The sequence below is a fragment of the Gossypium raimondii genome, chromosome 11 (assembly GCF_025698545.1).
Source record: "Gossypium raimondii isolate GPD5lz chromosome 11, ASM2569854v1, whole genome shotgun sequence".
NCBI lineage: Eukaryota > Viridiplantae > Streptophyta > Magnoliopsida > Malvales > Malvaceae > Gossypium > Gossypium raimondii.
The window spans coordinates 47,412,917-47,432,312 of record NC_068575.1 but is presented as its reverse complement, the minus strand read 5'-3'; the positions used below and the strand labels follow the sequence as shown (position 1 = coordinate 47,432,312).

At 34.3% G+C, this 19,396-nt stretch overlaps 3 protein-coding genes across 5 annotated transcripts; 2 read left to right on the top strand and 1 right to left on the bottom strand.

Annotated features, from left to right (window-relative positions):
• The first annotated feature begins 248 nt into the window (after nt 1-248).
• On the top strand, nt 249-2,167 carry LOC105803504 (plant-specific TFIIB-related protein PTF2). The gene has a single exon (XM_012635726.2). It carries the CDS (start codon nt 368-370, stop codon nt 1,946-1,948), a length of 1,581 nt encoding a protein of 526 aa, XP_012491180.1. The 5' UTR covers nt 249-367; the 3' UTR covers nt 1,949-2,167.
• Nucleotides 2,168-2,330: 163 nt separating this feature from the next.
• Nucleotides 2,331-4,079, bottom strand: LOC105803505 (60S ribosomal protein L18a). The gene is made up of 4 exons (XM_012635727.2): nt 3,920-4,079; nt 3,698-3,813; nt 3,555-3,618; nt 2,331-2,887 (listed from the first exon to the last, which is right to left on the bottom strand). The coding sequence occupies exons 1-4, from the start codon at nt 3,932-3,934 to the stop codon at nt 2,546-2,548; spliced, it is 537 nt and encodes a 178-aa protein (XP_012491181.1). The 5' UTR covers nt 3,935-4,079; the 3' UTR covers nt 2,331-2,545.
• A 6,032-nt stretch (nt 4,080-10,111) lies between these two features.
• Nucleotides 10,112-19,121, top strand: LOC105803506 (rRNA (cytosine-C(5))-methyltransferase NOP2C). 3 transcript variants are annotated; one of them, XM_012635728.2, is made up of 13 exons: nt 10,112-10,264; nt 10,360-10,487; nt 10,802-11,153; nt 11,436-11,583; nt 12,299-12,436; nt 12,563-12,625; nt 14,048-14,169; nt 15,797-16,034; nt 16,928-17,139; nt 18,066-18,166; nt 18,388-18,469; nt 18,671-18,732; nt 18,857-19,121. In XM_012635728.2, exons 1-13 carry the CDS (start codon nt 10,172-10,174, stop codon nt 18,972-18,974), a joined length of 1,857 nt encoding a protein of 618 aa, XP_012491182.1. In that variant the 5' UTR covers nt 10,112-10,171; the 3' UTR covers nt 18,975-19,121. The 3 variants fall into 3 exon arrangements, with proteins under 3 accessions (XP_012491182.1, XP_012491183.1, XP_012491184.1); XM_012635729.2 differs by having other exon boundaries at nt 10,118-10,264; nt 10,366-10,487; XM_012635730.2 differs by lacking the exon at nt 10,112-10,264 and having other exon boundaries at nt 10,364-10,487; nt 10,845-11,153.
• The last annotated feature ends 275 nt before the right edge of the window (nt 19,122-19,396 follow it).

The window sequence follows — 19,396 nt, the reverse complement described above, 5'->3', positions numbered from 1 at the left end:
TAAATAATTTTATACATGAAATTTAAATTTGATCCATTTTTGTAAATTATTAACATAATTTTTGATAAAATATCAACTTATATTTATATATTACATACATAAATAATTATAATTATCTAATATAAAAATAAATTAATATATTTATTTTTTAAATTGTATAATTAAATCAAAATTAAATTTTCATGAAATTAAAATTTATATATACAAAGCCTCGTTGAATCAAACATCATCTATAATTTTGAGAATTTTCCAAATTTTGTTTTCGAAGTTTAGGGTATTTAGCCTACCCAACCGCCGTTAAAATCCACCCAGCTCTGCTTCTTTGCTGGACATCCAAAGATTCCATTAGGAAAACCCCCAAACCGAAATGCCGTGTAGATGCGGAAGCCATTCGACCATTCGCGACGACCAGACAGGCAACCTCGTCTGCTCCAAATGCTACACCATCCTCGATTTCGACAACTACGAAGCCCAAATCGGCGGCATCACCGGTCCCACAGGCACCAATATCCACATCGGCTACGCAGGTACCGGTTCTCGCATCTCTTACAAAGACAGGAAAATCTACCAAGCCAAAACCTTAATCCACGAATACGCCTTGAGGCTTGACATAACTTATTCTGAAAGCGGCATTACTTCTATGATCGAGGAGATCACCGATGGGGAATTCGGTGAAGGCGATTGGTTTAATGTTCTAATCGGTGCTTGTTCTTATGTTGTTATGAGGAGAGACAAGAAGTTTTTTCCCGCCGCCGAGGTTGCCAAGGCTGTTGGTTGTGATATTTATGAATTAGGTAGGATGATTGCTCGTGTCGTTAAGTTTCTGAAATTGAGTTTGCCTGAGATTAGTATCGCCGGTTTGTTTGAAAGAGAATTCAATAATTTTATGAATAGGAAAAATGTGGATGAGGATAAGAAAGAGATGATGATGAAACAAGGTATTTTTTTGGTCAATTGTGCTGTCAAGTGGTCTTTGACCACAGGAAGGAGGCCTTTGCCGGTGGTGGCAGCAGTGATGGCGTTTGTTGCCGAGTTGAATGGGGTGGATGGTTTGAAGATCGAGGATGTGGCGGAGCATGTTCATGCCGTGGTGTCTACTTGTAAGTTGAGGTATAAGGAGCTCTTGGCCGCACTTGTCAGGGTTGCTCAAGTGTTGCCATGGGGGAAAGATATTTCAGTGAAAAATGTGGTCAAGTATGCACCATTTGTTATTCAGTATATGGAGCTAAAGTCGATGGAAGTGCCTGGAGGAGGAGGTGAGAGGGTTGAGCCTTTTGATATGGAAGATGTGATTAGTGAGTGTTTGCAAAAAGTTGCTGCATATGGGAATGATGAGAACCTTTCTAATGGTGATTCTCAATATTTTGAGGTAAGGAACAGAAGCGATTTTCCTACATTATCTAATGATAATGATGGAAATAACCTTAAGCTTTCACATGAATGCTTGTCCTTGATTTATTCAAGGTTTTCAAACGAGGTTGATGCTGAGAAGTTGAATGGACAAAGTCGACAGATTCATGTGCGAAAGAGATGGGGGCTCGAGCCATATGCATATCAGGATTGGTGGAGTGGGAAATCAGAATTAAGTAAAAAGCTTCTTCTAAAGCAAATTTTGGAAAAAGAAGTAGGTTTTGATATGATGCCACCATCTTTTATTGCCGGTTGCAAGGCAAATGAGAGGAGAAGGCAAAAGATTAACGCCGCTAAGGTGCGAATCAATAAGATAATGGATCCATCCTATGCTGGTTCAGATGGTAGTGACAATCTAAACTCTTCAGAAGTTGCTTGTGGTGGGAAGAAGAGAAAGAGAAGACAAGCCAGTGAAATTGATTGGGAAGATTTTGTTATTGAAGCCCTCCTTTTGCATCGGGTTAAAGAAGAAGATATCGAGAAAGGCCATTATCGAGCTTTGCTAGGTTTGTATGTCTTCAACTCTGGGACAATATGAGAGCTTTTAGTCCAGAAGACATGTCTGAGAATCTTGCTTCCCTCCTTGGACTAACTGGATTTTTGTATAGATTGTTTTGTCCACATCTGTTTTTTTAGCATTTTACAGCAACGGGAAACTTTTTGATGGAGGTACTATTGATAAAAATAGAAGGGTAATTTTGGGGCAGATCTTGAATTTTAACTCTTAACTGAGAAGCAATCCAGTCACTTATTTTCATTTTTAGTGTACTTTTTACTTTGTTTACAGTATTTCTAATAGGGAAATTTGGTATTTAGATATTTCAAAAGTGATTTAAGAGGTAAAGTTTCAACGGTAAATTTAGAAGTCATTTTTTTTGCTTGTAGGAAGGATTTTGTGATAGCAAAGTGATAACAGAAACTTCACCAACTAGACAATGGTCCAATATTATTATAAATAGTAATTCACCAAGGTAATCAAATTAAAAATAAACTTCTCAAACTACAAAATCTTCCAAGACATAAGGGGCTACAAAAGTAAACATAAAGTGTTCAAAATCTGATGTATGCTATCCATCTCAAGGACAAGTAATCAACCTAAATGGGCTTTTACCCTACCATCATCAATTATGGACTACTACATAAACAAGTTGGGTTTGGAAGCCTTGTATGTTGTCTTAAGCTTCCTAGTAGGTGGTCTGACCTTCTTGAATACCAGTGGGAATTTGATCTTGGAGTTGTGAAACTGCTTGGTGCTGTCCCTCTTGCAAAGTTTTGCTGGGATAGTAGCTGTCTTGATGATTTGAATGCATGGAAATCTCACCCTGTGACGAGATGCCATCTCAGTGTACATCTGTTCTACTGCACCATTGAGAGTTGTGTCCCGGTATTCCTTGTACATGTTGTGATAACCAGTTCGACTTTGATATCGGAGCCAAATGCCGTAGTTCTTGATCTTGGTAGGGTTTTTCTCAAAAATCTACAATATAAAACATAGCATGAGAAAATATCAATATCTGTTAAATCACTAGATGTGATTCAAAATAACACTCAAGCATCTGGCTCAATGATCATAGCACAAATGTGATCCTGTTCCACCAAGAGGGAAAAAAGGAGAATGCTAACTTATGATGACCAATCAAGTTTATATATATAGACAAGCCACCTTCATAACAATGGAACACAACTGAGCCACCACCAATGCACAAATGTAATGTATAAAACATTATTTTCTTCCCTGTACTCAACTGTCAACGCGGGTATATACGCATGTATGTTGTCTCCTACACAGGTATATATCAGCGCTGGTACTTAATTCTGTCCAATTAATGACCAAAGAGACAAAACTCAGCTGAATAACAAACTGCCACCTTCATTAGCAGAGTGCTTCCTTTAAATCTAAGTAAACAGATTGGTCCATACATTTTTTAGATAGAATGTTGGATTTCGAGTTCAAGCCCGAGCAGAAATTCGCATATTTCTTTAGAAGACTATCGCTTATCCAACATGTAAATGTCATACTAAATAAAGCAACCAACTTAACTCAAGCAGCTAAAAAATTCCAACTACATCCAACTGAAACACCATTTCACTTATAGGGTTTAAAACTTTCAAAAGAGATGTAGAGGACAAGAAATGGTCAATACCTCATTAATTGCCAAAACTTGTCCATTGCTTTTCTTCACCTTCTTCAGCTTCCTCAGGAAATACCTAAATTTTAAAAAAATCAAATAAAGGGAAAAAGAAACAAGAATAACAAATATGATCAGCAAAATGTAAATTTACAGACCAAAACTTGGATTTGGCACGGACTTCATTGGTGGCCCAAAGCTTCATTCTGTAGATCTTAGGATGCTGATCTGCTTCTGTTGGGAGACCTCGCCCCACCACTTGGTACTGATGAAACTATGTTTTTTTTTTTTTTCAAATAAAAATCAAGACAAAAAATCCCATTACAGCTTTATTAAAAAAAATCACAAATAATGGAAATGGATATTGATTGGTAACTTACCCTGAAAGCAACCATTTTTGTAATAAAGAAGAAGATAAGCTGCCGCTCACTGCTATGGCCCGTTCCCTGGTTTCTCCCTGTACTTCTCTTATGGCAGCGCAGTGGTAGGGATAAAAAAAAACCCTACGTATTCTTTCCCTATTAGCTTTTTGTGGGCTTACGAGAGTGTTGAGTAACTTGGGGGTGGAGCTGAAATCCTAGGCCCATTTAAGCCCACAAAAAGTAGGATTTGAAGTCTTTGGTTGTTGAAGTTCAAATATTTTTCTCTTTATTTCGGAAAAATATAAAAAGCACTCGCATAATTATATTTACCATTTTTTAAAATAAATTTTTAATTATTTTTTAATTGAATTGGTGTCTTATTCACTCGTAATCAAGAAGTTAATTCTATATGATTTGAAACGTCTTGTTCTGGTAATAAATTGAAATAACAAATTTTAATTTCTGTTCTAATTTAAATTTCAGTCAGTGTCGGTTGTATCGGTGCATTTTGATTTGTACCAGTACATACCAACTTATATCGATTGGTATAAGATTTTAATATTTTAAATTTTAAAATATGTAAAAGTATTGATATATTCAAAATGGTACATCGAAGCATATTAGTATCCGTATGTACCAAAATAAAAACAATGGTACATCCACTAGTACAATATTGACTACCTTACCCATTATATCAATTCAAAAGGTTAAATATATTATAAATAAATATGATTTAAAATAGTTTAAATATAATATAAAATGTGACATAAAATAATATTGCAATATAAATAAGCTAAAATTTATATAAAATAATTTATTAATTTAATTCAAGGTTAAATTATCAAATTTTATATAGAATTAATACTACTTTAAAAATAATTATTATACATAATAAAAATCTCATCCTTTGGTTGTTATAATAAAATCGCTAAATGACCAAATCACATGTGCAATTATTAACACGATTGATATGAATAAAAATATGGTTCGATTAATAATTTTATAATAATATTTTATAAAAGATATAAATAAATTTAAAATTAATGATATGTTTGGAAATAATCTAGAAATGAGATGAAATTGTAATTACTATGGTTGTAATTTCAACTTTTATGATTATTAGTATTTTTAATTTTCTATTATGTGTTTGGCTAATAAAATATATATTTTTGATATAAGTGTTTTTTTTTTCTATGCTAATGGCTTATATTTACATTAACATCCACTTCAATTCAATATATATTCAACATGTCATGTTTTAATACCTATTAACGAAATCGGATATAATGACGGATATTTAGATCAATTTACCTTCACACCAAATATGCAGTGAACTGCTAATCGGATATAAATACACCAATTCCACCTACCACACCTATGCAGTGAACTGCTAATCGGATATAAATACACCAATTCCACCTACCACACCTGAATACGCTTGTACCCCCCAGGGTATTTGAGTCAGTGATATGTTTTCGACCCCTAGGGTATTAGGGAACTGTCTCATATGTACACATATAGGGCTAAATCTCTCACCTATCAAAATAGACCTTATGACATACCGACTATATCTGTGACTTTATTCGACAATGTTAATAGGGCAAATATCATTATTATTAATCATATTTCATCAAACAAGCATAAATACATGTATTCAACCAACCAAATGATCACTACTCACATAATCACGTATATACGTACCTTTTGAGTATTTCACATTGTTAGTGTAAGATGTGCCTCACTTTTTTCAAATACGTTGCATACACTTAAGATGAGAAATTGAAAAGAAGCAAAAAGCCATGCGACGCTCTTGGTAGCCAAGCAAGGTTGCGACGTCATGACGAGCAGGTAGGCCACGTCACGACGAGGCCATGTTTTCTGCTCAAATACAACCACTTTTTTTTACACTCAACGTGACTTCTTTTCCCAATCAAACTCTATTTCCTATAGGGATATTTTAGTCATATTGGACCCACGTCCCAAGACTAATTGAATGGCCTTTTAAACCTTGTTTAGTATAATCATATTTAGAGAATTAGATTTGTGTTATATATCTCTTGTGTGAGATTTGTTAAATAGTTTTGAGGGAGAGTTTTTTAGAGAGCTTTTGTATTTAGCATATTTAGTTTTCTTTTGGGATTTGCTCTTTGTGTTCGGGTTGAATACTCTCCATCGTTGTAGTCTTTGTTTATTTCTTAGTGAAAAGTTGAAGCCTCCTTTGCCCATGGTTTTTTATCCCTCATCGAGAGTTTTCTACGTAAATATTTGTGTTCATTATTCTCTACTTTAACTATCTTATTGTTTATACGGATCGGTCCCTAACAAACTAGGATCAGAGCCTAGTTCAACTTTCGTAAATTAACTTGTTCAGGATGGCAGGTAGGTTCAGATGATAACACTTCTAGTTCAGAATGGCCTAAAGAAGGTCGTTACTGGTAAAAAGCTCGAAGGTATGAAACAATCAAAATGGGAAGAGCTTAATGAAAAAACTCTATCTACGGTTCAGTTATGTCTCACAAATAATGTACTACATGAAGTACTCATAGAAAAAACAATGGTTGCTTTATGGATGAAATTAGAAACCCTTTATATGACAAAATCGTTGGCTAACCAACTGGTATTGAAGCAGCGCTTGTACACATTTCGTATGGACGAAAGAACGTCCATTAGGGCTCACATTAGTGAGTTTATTACACTTCTGAATGACCTAAAAAACGTCAAGGTTAACATAGATAACGAAGATCAAGTTATGTTATTGTTGTACTCTTTGCCCTTTGAGTATAAATCTTTCATGGGGACCCTGATTTATGGCAGAGGTAAACTGTTATTTGACAATGTGAAGGGAAATTTGTTGAGCAAGGAAAAACTCGACAATGAATTAGGCTCAAGCAGCAAATATGATGAAAAAGCCTCGGTTTTAGTTGTCTGAGGCATGCAATAGTCTAGGTCAAGGTCGAAATTAAGGAACCGTGACAAGAGATGCAATTACTGCAAAAAGTTGGGTCACATAAAGGCACAATGTTATACTTTGAGAAATAAAAATAAGAGGGCTGCCGAGAGCGACGAGGATGAATAGCAAAATGCTGAGGTAGCCAATGCTACTATGGCTATAGAAAAAGGTGATGATTTCTTATTGGTGTCAACGAGCAAAAGCTCAAACTTACGTTCGAGTGGGTCTAAAATTTGGGGTGTTCTTCTCACATGTGTCATAATAAAGACTGGTTCTCCACATACAAATTAGTTAAAGGTTGAGTTATGCATATGGGGAATGGCTCATCTTGTAAGGTTATTGGTATTGGTTTCATTTATATTAGGATACACGACAAGACAATCAGGACACTGTCAGATGTCAAGCATGTTCCTGATTTAAAGAGAAATCTCATCTCCTTGTGAAATTTGGACTCAAAGGGTTGTAGAATGAACATCGAGTCAAACGACATTAAGGTGCCTCATGGTGCTCTCGTTTTGATGAGAGGTCAAAAGAATGACAATCTTTATATTCTGCAATGATCAACGATAAATGATAAAACTGCAAGTTTATTGTTTATTAAAGAGTTAGATTCGACTCATTTGAGGCATAAACGACTTAGTCATACAAGCAAAAAAATGTATGATTGTTCTAAACAAGAGAGGTTCTCTTTCGTGTGCAAAAGTTAGAAAAACAGAACACTACATTCATGGGAAGAAAAAACAAGTCAGTTTCGATTAGGCAGTGCACAAGAAAAAGACTAAAAGTCTTCTAGTTTCAAAGTTCAAGTAGAGCTTGAACTCGATTAGAATCCTGCAAAGTTTGAGATAGGCTCGTAGTTGGCTTTGGTAAACGAAGCACGATAAATACAAGTCAAGTTGGAGATTTGTGGGATGTGCCTCGCATTTATCGGATACACTGCAGGCACTTAAGATGAGAATCAACAAGAAACTGAAAAGGAGCAGAAAGCCACACGACGTCAAAACGACGCAACACCCTTGGTAGCCAAGCATGGTTACGACATTGTGACAAGCAGGTAGGCTACGTCACAATGAGGCGATGTTTTCTACTTAAATACAACCACTTTTTTACTCTCAATAGGACTCATTCTCCCAATCAAACTCTATTTCCTACAGGGATATTTAGTCATATTGGATCCACGTCCCAAGCCCATTTAAAGGGCCTTTGGAACTCTGTTTAGTATAATCAAATTTAGATAATCAGATTTGCGTTACATATATCTTGTGTGAGATTTGTTAAAGAGTTTGTAGGGAGAGTTTTTGAGAGAGATTTTGAATTTGGGATATTTGAGTTTCTTTTTGGATTTACTCTTTGTGTTCGGGTTGAACACTCTCTATCGTTGTACTCTTTGTTTGATGCTTAATGAAAAGTCGAAGTCTCATTTACATGTGATTTTGTATCCCTCAGTGAAGGTTTTCCATGTAAATTATTGTGTTCATTGTTCTCTACTTTACTATCTTATTGTTCATACAGGTCGATCCCCAACAATTAGATTACCATTTCCGAACATTTAATGAATCAAGCATATATATATATATATATATATATATATATATTTTATCTAATGAACTCAAATTGTGATAGTACAAACCAAATTATCTATTCGTAGATAACTTTGGATTTTCTTTTGGTTTTCGACATCTCAACATCGTCTTAGCTTATTAGATTAATGACCGAATGGAGAAGATGAGTGTTGCTCGTTGTTTTCTTTTCCAATCGGTTTGCGGAGAAGAAAAGATGAAAACAAATGTTCTTTTTCTCCCCCGACTTAACATGCATATATATATATATATACACTTTAATTAACAATGTAATTTTGTTAATTAATCAACCTAATTAATTACTAATCAAATGATTAATAGGTATAATATTATTTAGTGGAAAGTGATGACATTGATAATTAATTTGATATCGTAATTTACTAATGGTCAATTTGCTAATATAATCTTTGTTTAATTGCCATTTAAGGCACTTGTCAACTTAAAATCAATTTCTTTTCATTTTAGTCACTAATCAATTTAGTCTTTGTATCATTTTATTAACTGATTTAATTCAATAACATTTAATAATTCGACCTCCTCTATCCGTACTTGACTCATAATTATTTTATTTTAATAATTTTCTAGCTCAACTGAATAAATCCAGTCCGAAATCGAATTTTCTAATATCGCTACAAATCGAGTCGTCACAGTTACTCATTTGCCAAGTATAAATAATTAATAATAAAAATTATGTAATTAATTTAAAATTAATATAAACAATTTATATTAAAATCATGTAATTTAATTTTAATATTTAATAGGTCAAAATGCATATAAAATATTCTCGTAAATAAAAATTTATGTTATTTAAATGAGATTAGTAAAATAAAATATAATTATAATTTAAAAATAAACATAGGTATCAAAATTAGAATAATATTATTATTGTATAACAAATACTTTTAAGCTTAAAGCATGTGTGTTTGCTTGGAAAGCCATAAAGCAATTCAATTTGTGTATAATTGTTTATAATCACCCACATGATTACCGTAATTCCTATATACCCATATAATTGATATGTTTATTTATACTTGATCCAAAGAAACCAACTAATTACAATGCTTATCTAAACATATCAAACACGAATAATTACAATAAATTACACCTAAAACTAAATACAACTTAAAGATACATGCGTTGTTTTGAATCTCATGCAACTAACAACCCATCCATGTAAATAATAGTAATGAAAGATGCTTTTCTTTTTTCTTTGAACTTTTTAACTTAACTGACTCAATTGAATTTCAGTATTTAATCTATTCGTAAAAACTGTTCAGAAATTTTTTGGAGAAGCAAAAAATAATTTTTTTATTTAAGCAACTTCCTTTGAATATGTCCTTATCGTATATGTATTAAACTTTAAACTAAATCACTCAATCATTACATATTGTTTTGCATGATTTTACTTTTATTTTCTATTTTAGAGAGAGAAATCTAGGTGGAGTGGTTATTAAGTGATTGTCCATTTACCGTCTCAGCTTTCTGCTTCCAAGAGTCTCTTTCACCTTGATTGCTTTTTACTCTCACACAAGTACATCCCCATCTCAAACTGCATGCTTAGGAGGATGACCCAGTTGCTTCGTCAAAGGATATGGGCCTTTCCAGAAAACCAAACCAGCTCTACTCGGGCTGAGTTTGCAGATATTGGAAAGTGGGTAGGGCGAGCCCACCTCTACTCTTTTCATTTTCTCTTTAGTGTCGACTAAAAGATGGTATAACGTTGGTTCCTTCCTTCATTGAATGAAGAAGAAAGGGAGAAATTTACTTGCAGCTTTCCGTCAAACCTTTCTCACCCTCCAAAACATGACTCCCCAGGCTGAAGCCGAGGCTGAGGCAGGCACCCACACTCTCTTTCTCACTTTACGATTCTAAATCAATCCATTTTTTTTTTATATATGAATGAATGCTCTGATTTATTATTTATGTAGATACAGCTGAATGCAGCATCAGCGCGTTACAGTTACAACCCCATATTGCGATGGAACCCTCAAGTCGAAGATTACTTCATCAAAGCATACGGGTCTCTCCATTTTGCTCAAATCTCTAAAGCCTTAACGTACGTTCTTTCCCATCAATAAATAACCTATAAGCTTAGCACCTCATTTACTCCTTGGCTTCCTTCGTTTTTGCTTGTTAAGCCAATACTCTTTTCTTTATATATATACTTCTATCTCGGTGGTGCTGTACCTAATACTCTGACGTTGCCTCTTACTATATGCTTTTGCTTATTTTTTAATGGGATTTCAAGGGCAAAAGGCATTTAGCAAAAGAAAGCTTTTAAATGGATGAAAACATAGTCCATTGATTTTTCATGTTGTCTTTCATTCTTTTCTTTTCTTTTCGGTTATGCCATTACTGGTTATTGATTAGGCGGCCGTCTTGCTATTCTTGTATTCGGGTGAACACTCTCAAGTCAACAAGTGATGCTGTCATTGAGAAACTTCAGGAAATCATGAGAAAATCGGGGTCTCAAAATGATGTTGTAGGCATAAATTTGAAGGAGAATAAAGCAAGTAATGATATTGACTTGGATATGGTTGAGAAGCAATCGAGCTTACAAAATGAGTCCATCACTAAGTGTCAGATACCCGGTTTAGAATACGTTGTATTTGTTAAGGGTTCTGGACCACATGAAATTGACTATGATTATTTGCCCGACAAACCACCTAAGGAGGTGCTTGTTAGTAGGAAATGTGCTGAAGCAGTTCTTCGAGGTGCTCAGGTACAGCGTGTTCCCTCTAATGTGTAATTAAGAGCTAAAGTTTTATTCATTTTTATCTGTCATTTAAATTTGGAATTAATGGGTTTCTTTGTATTTTGCATGAAAGCTCTGCATTTGGTTCTTTGTGTATTAGTTAAAAATTGAGGGTTTATCTTTTCTCTTTAAAAGTTATCAACAACTTTTCTTAGGGATTCCAGAGGGATTTGTAGAATTTCGTGTTGCTAGTACTCATCGTTGACTTAAAAATTCATCATTTGTTTTCTCTTCTTTGATTATCTGTAGGTATATGTTCCAGGTATAATGGCCTGCAGTTCTCATGTTGAGGAAGGGGATGTAGTTGCAGTTTCAGTTGCTGTGGAGCAGCCTTTTCCTGACGGTGGATGGGGACTTGGTATAACACGTGGGACTGTTCTGCAGGGACTGCCAACCGGTAAGTAGTATATATTTTGCTTTAATATCAATGCTTCACCATTTTGATCCTTTGGTTTTCAGCAATTGGATGCTAAATAGATTTAGGATTTATTTTTAAAAAAAAATTTAGTTGATCTTGTTTTGTAAATATGTAGATTGGAAGGATTAATTTTAGGTGGCTTTTAGAACAGATGTGTATGATTGATCTTGTTAGATACTTAGTTAAATTACTCTGTTGTCTTTTCTTAATGCATCTCAAAAGAGGGTCAAGATGTTGATGCTACAAATTTTAGGTGTTTTGGAAAAAGAAAGAGATATAAGGCTTTAAGACTGGATGCAAGGAATAATAATGACACTACCTGGTCGCAAGGAATGATGTATCTGCATCAATTGCAATCCATTTCTCTAGACTAAGTGTATTATAACCTAATCTGAAGTAAATATTAGGAAAAAAGGATATTTGGGTATAAGAAGAGAAAGCAAGGTAAAGCCAAGCGCAATTCGCCGCACTTTTGATGGGGGCTTCTCATATTTTCCAAATGAGTTAAATCCTGAATCATTTTATTTTTCTGATCATCATATTGAACCCAAAGACTAAGTAATTAGTTTGATTAAACATGTGTGTTACCTTATATAGCATTTCTTGTATATATGGTTTATATTTGACTGCATGTATCTTCTAATGCTGTGAAATAGCTAAAGTTTCTTGAATTATATGCTATGATACACTGCAGATCCCTATCACTTTGAGCGAAATGGATTATACATTGGTCAAGGAACAACAATGTTGTCAAGAGCCGGGATCTTCCGTGCTTCTCAAGGAATTGCTGTTGATATGAATAATCGAGTATTTAAGTTGCCTTCATTTTATGGTATAATTCATCCCTTATTGAAAACATATGAAAATGCTTGAATGGACTTATGGAATTATGTTAAGTTCTGGATGATGTTGTCTGAAATTTTGGATTGCTCTTGTTATTCTCTTTTGTTTTTCACAGATGTTCTTGAAGGGGAAATATTTCTTCAAAACCTGCCGAGCATTATTGCTGCTCATGCTCTTGGTATCTACCTCCTAATCCTTTTCCTTTCTTTCTTTGGCTTCTTTACAAGTTCACTTTCTTGTCTAGTATTCTTTGTTTTTAAGCTATGCCATGTTATATATCTCTATGCTAGTTTCTTCATTTTTCTCAATTCTCTTTTGCAATATCTTTGATAGAGAACTATTATGTAGTGCTTTGTAAATGTTTTCTGGTCCTGGAACTTAAATTAGGCACTGAAGAACATTATGGTGGATGTTAATCTGTTATTGTGATAATGAAGTGGGATTGAATGCAGTAAGTTGAGGTGTTCTTATTTTTGTTGCCAGTTCGATTGCCAAGGTATTCTAGAGGTTTGAATCTCTGACCTTGGTCCTGGAACCAAGGCTTTAACAAGTTATTGGGTACCAATTCTGGTAGGCTATATTTGATATCTTTTTGCAGCCCATTGTCTGTTCCCAGCTACTGCAAGCTGATTCCTATGACATAAAACATGCTTTAAGTGTCTTGAAATCTGACTTTTCTTCATTGGGTTTGAGGATTTCTATATATCTTTTTTTAATTTTATATCAAGTGTCCATTTTTTTATTCTTGATTGAGGTTCTGGTATTGTTTACTTTTTAATAAGCCAAAACTACTGAAGTTTTCAAATCAGAAGAGCATGGTGATTATTTATCATAAAGGTTGAAGTTTCAAGATCATCACTAATGCTAGCTAACATGCAATTAGAGTTAGTAGACCAATATTTTAAATTATTATTTTGAATGATGCTTACCAAAAAAAGTTCTCATTCCTCCCAAAATAAAAATGGTTTCCTCTTATGACCGAAAGTTCAATATCCTCCATAAACACTACTGCTTTCCAATTATTATAGACCACCACGGTGGTGGAATTTTTCTGACTGGAAAAGAAAAAGTTTTATGCTTTTTGGACGGACAAGGAAGAACTATTAATAATAGAAACACTAAAGATGTCTCTGATTTATAGGTCCTAGATTTTCCAACTAGGAGTTCCTGAAGTCACCTTATATGGTAGGTTTGAGTTGTGCTTGTCTGCACCAGCTTTTGTGACCTCAAGTATTTCGACAAAGGCAATATTGTAGATATTGAAGGGAGTCAAACCTCATTACTCCTTTTAGCTATTCAAAGGTGTAGTAGTATGAATGGTTGTTGGCAGCTGCTACCATGGCTTCTATAGTTTATATTAAGTGCTTGGTTGCCCTTTTTTTTCTTTGGCTGAAAAATATTTCTTAAAGGTGTGTAGATATAATCTTTGGAAAATGGAAAATCTTTCTCCTTTTGTTTCAATCTTTTCCCTCTAAAAAAGATTGACTGGTTTCTCTTTTGTCTTGAGTATTCTTTGCTTGAGGTATTCTTCACATGTATGCTGAATTGTGAACTTTTTGCCAAACATGGTCATTGTGTGTGTGGTCTTTTTTTGTCTCAGATCCTCAGAAAGGTGAGCGGATACTAGACATGTGTGCAGCTCCAGGAGGGAAGACAACTGCAATTGCTATACTTATGAAGGATGAAGGGGAGGTGATTGCAGCTGATAGATCCCATAATAAGGTGAAAATCTTAATCTAAATGAATTAGTTGATTATCATCTAGATTTTTACATGTGACTATATAGTTTAATAGGTTTGCTTGATCGATTGGCTGTTGATGTTGTAAACAAATGACTTATGCTGTTTTCTTGCAAAAGAGGCTGCATAAATTGTATACTCTTTGTTGGGTTTCATCAGTGTAATCATAGTTGATTCTTCTCATACACTATAGTTTGCATACCAATGCTGTTAACATCATTTGCATAACTGATACTTACATAAGCATGTTACTTCGTGCTTACCTTTCTGAGACTTAAAGCAGTGTTTTAAAATCAAACTGGACCAGCCAATTAAAGGTAAGAATTAATCATTCTCTTAGAAAGTCATTCTAGTTATACTGTTTCTTATGGCTTCGACTTTTTCTGCTAGGTGTTCTAGCTGTTAATTTTCAACATGCCTATTATTTATTTATTTTTCCCTTGGTAACTGAAACTCAATGTCACTTGAGTAGACTGTTTGTCTGGTGAGACCTCCTCCTATGATTAAATTAGTTGGTGGAACTGGGAGCTTATTTCTCAAGAAAGAAAGGAGTTTAGTGGAGAATGTTGTGCTTGGTGAAAAGAGAAGAAGGGTACTCTATTTATATTGAGGATGAGGGGTTGTCATGGTGGTTGTGACATACAAAGGAGGCTCAAAGGATGTGCCTTGTTTCGGAAAGTACTGGCTCAAGTACATAAAGACTGGCTTAATGTGCTTGTTTTCACTTGACCTCTGGTCTTTGGTCATAATATTTGTTATCTTCTTAAGGAAAATATGATGTTCAACGCTTGGTTTCCGCTTCATCCTTTCTTCATGAGTGTTGCAAAACTTGAATTTGCCCCCTACTTAAATAGGTTATGCTTGATTTCCACCATGCTTGAAGAAGATGACATGTGTTCTTACCAGAGATCAGGAAGACGTGTGGAATGAACCCATGATCTCTATGACCCTTTAATGAAGTTGTAGTAAGGACCCTGGGGGCAAAGCATAGAGCTCGTGACAAAAAGGAATTATCTTCAAACTGTCACATCATGCGGCTTTATGTGCTAGAGCTAGCACTTTCTGACATAGTGTGTCCCTACTCCCTCAAGCCTCCTTTGTGCCACATCTGTCTTGGAGCCCCCCTATCTTCGATTATAGATAGAATATCTTTTCGCTTTTCACCAAACATTTATTTTGCAAAAAGTCCTTTCTGTCTAGAGAGATAACCTATCAATGAAAGGATCCCTAATGGTCAAAGACTAGCCAACGTCCTTGTATTTGTCTTGCAGAACTTGCCTTGTCAACTCATCTGGCATTTGATTTTCAAATCCCCTTGAGAAAAAAAGCATGGTGGGGTCCTTTGAATGGTCATATTAGTTAATTTTACTTAAGCATATGAAACAAATTGTTTCTCAGTTTCCATATTCCTAATGATTGACTGGTGGTCTTGTATGAGGATACTTGGCTTAAAAGTACAAATTATGCCACAAGAAACACGTCTTTATTATTTTTTACTTGATTGCTAAGAAAAAAATTTCTACTTTAATCTACTGTTAGGATAATCTATTATATTTGAATCTAGAATCTATAATCTCTTTGTTTGAGGACTCCAATTTCTTTATTTATAGGTGATTGATATTCAGAAATTGGCAGCTGAGTTGGGTTTGACTTGTATAACAACATATAAACTAGATGCTCTCAAAGCTGTTCGTAAAAGAAATGGTTCAAGTGATATGACCACTCTGTGCTGTAACAAGGATAACAATGATGTTGTGAATCAAAGGTCTGACTCGGGGCCTCTTGGCAATGGAGTGTCATCTACTACCATTGTAGGATCAAATGCTGATACAACTTTCAAGGAGAATGGTATGTAAATTCTGTCAATTGTTCATGAGAAAAAATATATATTTTCCCCTCTTTCTTGTTGTTTCTCTTTCTGTGGCGAGTAGGGTGAAGGTGGGAAATGTGTATTTTCCAGACATTATCTTCAAAGATGATTGGATTTATACTAGATCTACCTAAAGGCAGACTGAACCTTTGTTTTGTGCATTAGAGCCTCTCCTTGAGTGAATGGCAACTGCTGAAATGGTGTTAGGCTTTTGAGTGACAGCTTTTTGATATCCTTCCTGACGGGATTGTCTCTTCTTTGCCTGTGCCACGGAAAAAACTGAACCACCTTTTGGGTTATCTTACATGATTATTGATTTCTTTTCTGTTTGATTCTCAATAATTATGATTTAGTCTTTTTCAGTTTAGCATGTAAGTTTTTGCACCACTTTTATTGATATTCTGAGTTGCAGTAAATTCAATATTTTAGATCTACAAATGAAGTTTTTAGTGATAACTCCTTCAGTCTATTATCAATGTTGTAAGATTTTCAGAACAATGGCTAATTTGCTTACACGCTTAAGCATGAATGACTGGTGTGAAGTTATAAGTTCAAATTTTCCACATTAAATAAATAGTCAATTACTCAAAGACCTTTTTTCATCTATGTGAAATTCAGAAATTCTATCGCTATATTTGCTTTAAATGTGCATTTTATGCTTATATTTAGACTCTGATGGAATTGTTCAAAAAGATAATGAAATCAACATTCAAGTTAAGTCCCTTGCTAAGAATTATAGACATGAGTTTTCCATATCATTTAATCTTCTGAATTTCAATTTGTTGTTAAATAATGCTTTCTCTACCATTTTTGTTTTGCATGAGTAGAAGGCTTAGAGTTACATATTTGTTTCTGATTCTCAATGTTCTAGTTAGCAATGAAAAAGCAAATGAGAGAACTTACACCAGCAAAGCTGACATTAGGAAGAACACGCGAAGAATGAGGAATGGCCCAGGGAGAAATCAAAGCCTGGGTGGTAGAGTTGAGAATTCAAAAGGCTTCCTTCCTAACAGCTTTGATCGTGTCCTTCTTGACGCTCCTTGTTCCGCTCTTGGTTTGAGACCTCGGCTATTTGCTGGAGAGGTAAGATATTATGTTTATACTGGTTACAAACTGACACTTGTTCTTCTTCCTGGTTATTTTGCTGCACTCTAAATTCTGTCCATTCCCATGCATAAAATCAGTAGTGATGAAACCTATGTCCGTGACATAACTGCATTTCTAAATTCTGTCCATTCACATGCTTAGCATCAATAGAGTGATGAAAATATATGTCCTTAACTCAAGAAATGATTTATACAGTCTTAGAAGATCTGGGCTATAGAGAAGACAGCTGTTACACATAAATAAAATAAAAAATAAAATCTACATTTTGTATATGTATACACTGTAGACTTGTTACCTTTTAAGGGATTGATTTATGTGAACTATGCTGGTATTGGAGTGTTGTTACCTGTAAATTAGTATATGCTTAGCTGCAGGAACTTTCTTCTGAATGTCTTTCAGTAACGGAGCATATGATTTTACAATTTGCTTGTTTACCTTTCAACCTTTAAAGCAGATTGCTAAAATATTCCCTATGGTTGCTTAGTTTTTTTAATGCGAGAATCAAGATGGTTATAAAGTAGGTGAACTTTACTCCAATTGATCTTCCTCCAGAGTATCATGAGCAAGCATTAGTTACTGCTGTTTCATAAATTAAGCCACTCATTTGGTGCTTCTACAAAGCTTTTGGCTTGTAATTTGTTGTTTCTACATGTTGCCTCTGTGTTTTCATTTAATTATTTGTTCTTTGTGGGGGCTATATTAATCAGGTGTGACAGTCTGGTCTACTGGATAAACTCATTTTCTCAGTTTTAATCGTCTAAAAGTTAAATAATTTGTATTACTTTTAGTTCTTCTATTTAATATTCTTTAAATTATTTTGATTAAACAGAAAGAAAAGAAAAACCTTTAACTGAATCAAATAAAATTGTTTTGGCTGTTTGCTGTTTTTCTTTGGCATACAGGAAACCATAGAGTCATTGAGAAATCATGGTAAGTATCAAAGGAGGATGTTTGATCAGGCTGTTCAGCTAGTTCGCCCTGGTGGAGTCCTTGTGTACTCAACGTTAGTTTGCTTTCTTTTGACAAATTTATATTTATTTATATAAATTATAAATATACTGTTCTCTTAATAAATTATAAATGTATTATGTTGCTTTTAGACATTTCTGATAGGCTGAATTTATTCTAATATTGGAGGCTTTACTAAAATTGAGGTAGTTAGATGTTATTTACTGGTAAAACTGATGTTTGTTGTTTTTCCTCTCAATACTGAAATATTGTTAGATGTACAATCAATCCTGGTGAGAATGAAGCATTGGTCCGATATGCTTTGGACACATACAAGTTCCTGTCTTTAGCTCCACAGGTAATTTAACTTAACCTCTCCACAACACATTAAATTGTATACTTATTGATTTTCATCATGGCTTTAGTATATTGAAGGTGGGAAAACTCCAGAGAGAGTTGACTATCATTTGGATGGTTTTTATAAGGTTTTACCATTGGCATTACAACGATGTTATAGATTCAATTTTAGTTAATTGTCTGATGATACACACTTTTCCAGCATCCAAGAATTGGAGGAGCTGGTCTTGTCGGTCGTTGTGAATTTCCAGATGGATATGTTGAGTAAGTATTTCTTGTTACTCGATCCTGTTTTCTTTAACCAACTAAAAAAGGTATTCGGTGATGCTGATCTATACTATATACTATATACTATACTAATATTAATACTAATACTGATACCATACAGAGAATGGCTAAGACCAGGAGAGGAGGAATTGGTTCAGAGGTTTGATCCCTCATCTCAACTTGATACTATTGGATTTTTCATAGCCAAATTTGCTGTAGGCCCCAAAGACAACATATAAACTCACTCAAGTAGTAACCATTTAACTACTAGGTCTTTTGTTGTTGTAGTATTTATTATTTATTTATTCACTTTTAACTGTGAGATTTGAGTTTATGATTTTATCCTCTTTACTACTGCAATAATAATATGTATTTTATAGGCTTCATATGACTTCTAGTCGCTAGTTTAATATACACAAAGCTTGGATGGTATCTGTGCATATGAAGAGAAATCATTACATTTATTCTGTTATGGAATTTGCTGAAAATTTTAAGCCTTAATTTGGTCACATCACTCAAAACATCCCCCAACCTCTTCTTCCAATTCTTATAGTAAATGGGCGGTGGCGGTGGCGATGGCAATGGCAGGTTAAAATCAGGTCTGGTCTGGATGGTTGGCTTATTTATTAAAAGATAAAATGTTTTTTTTTATATTTTTATA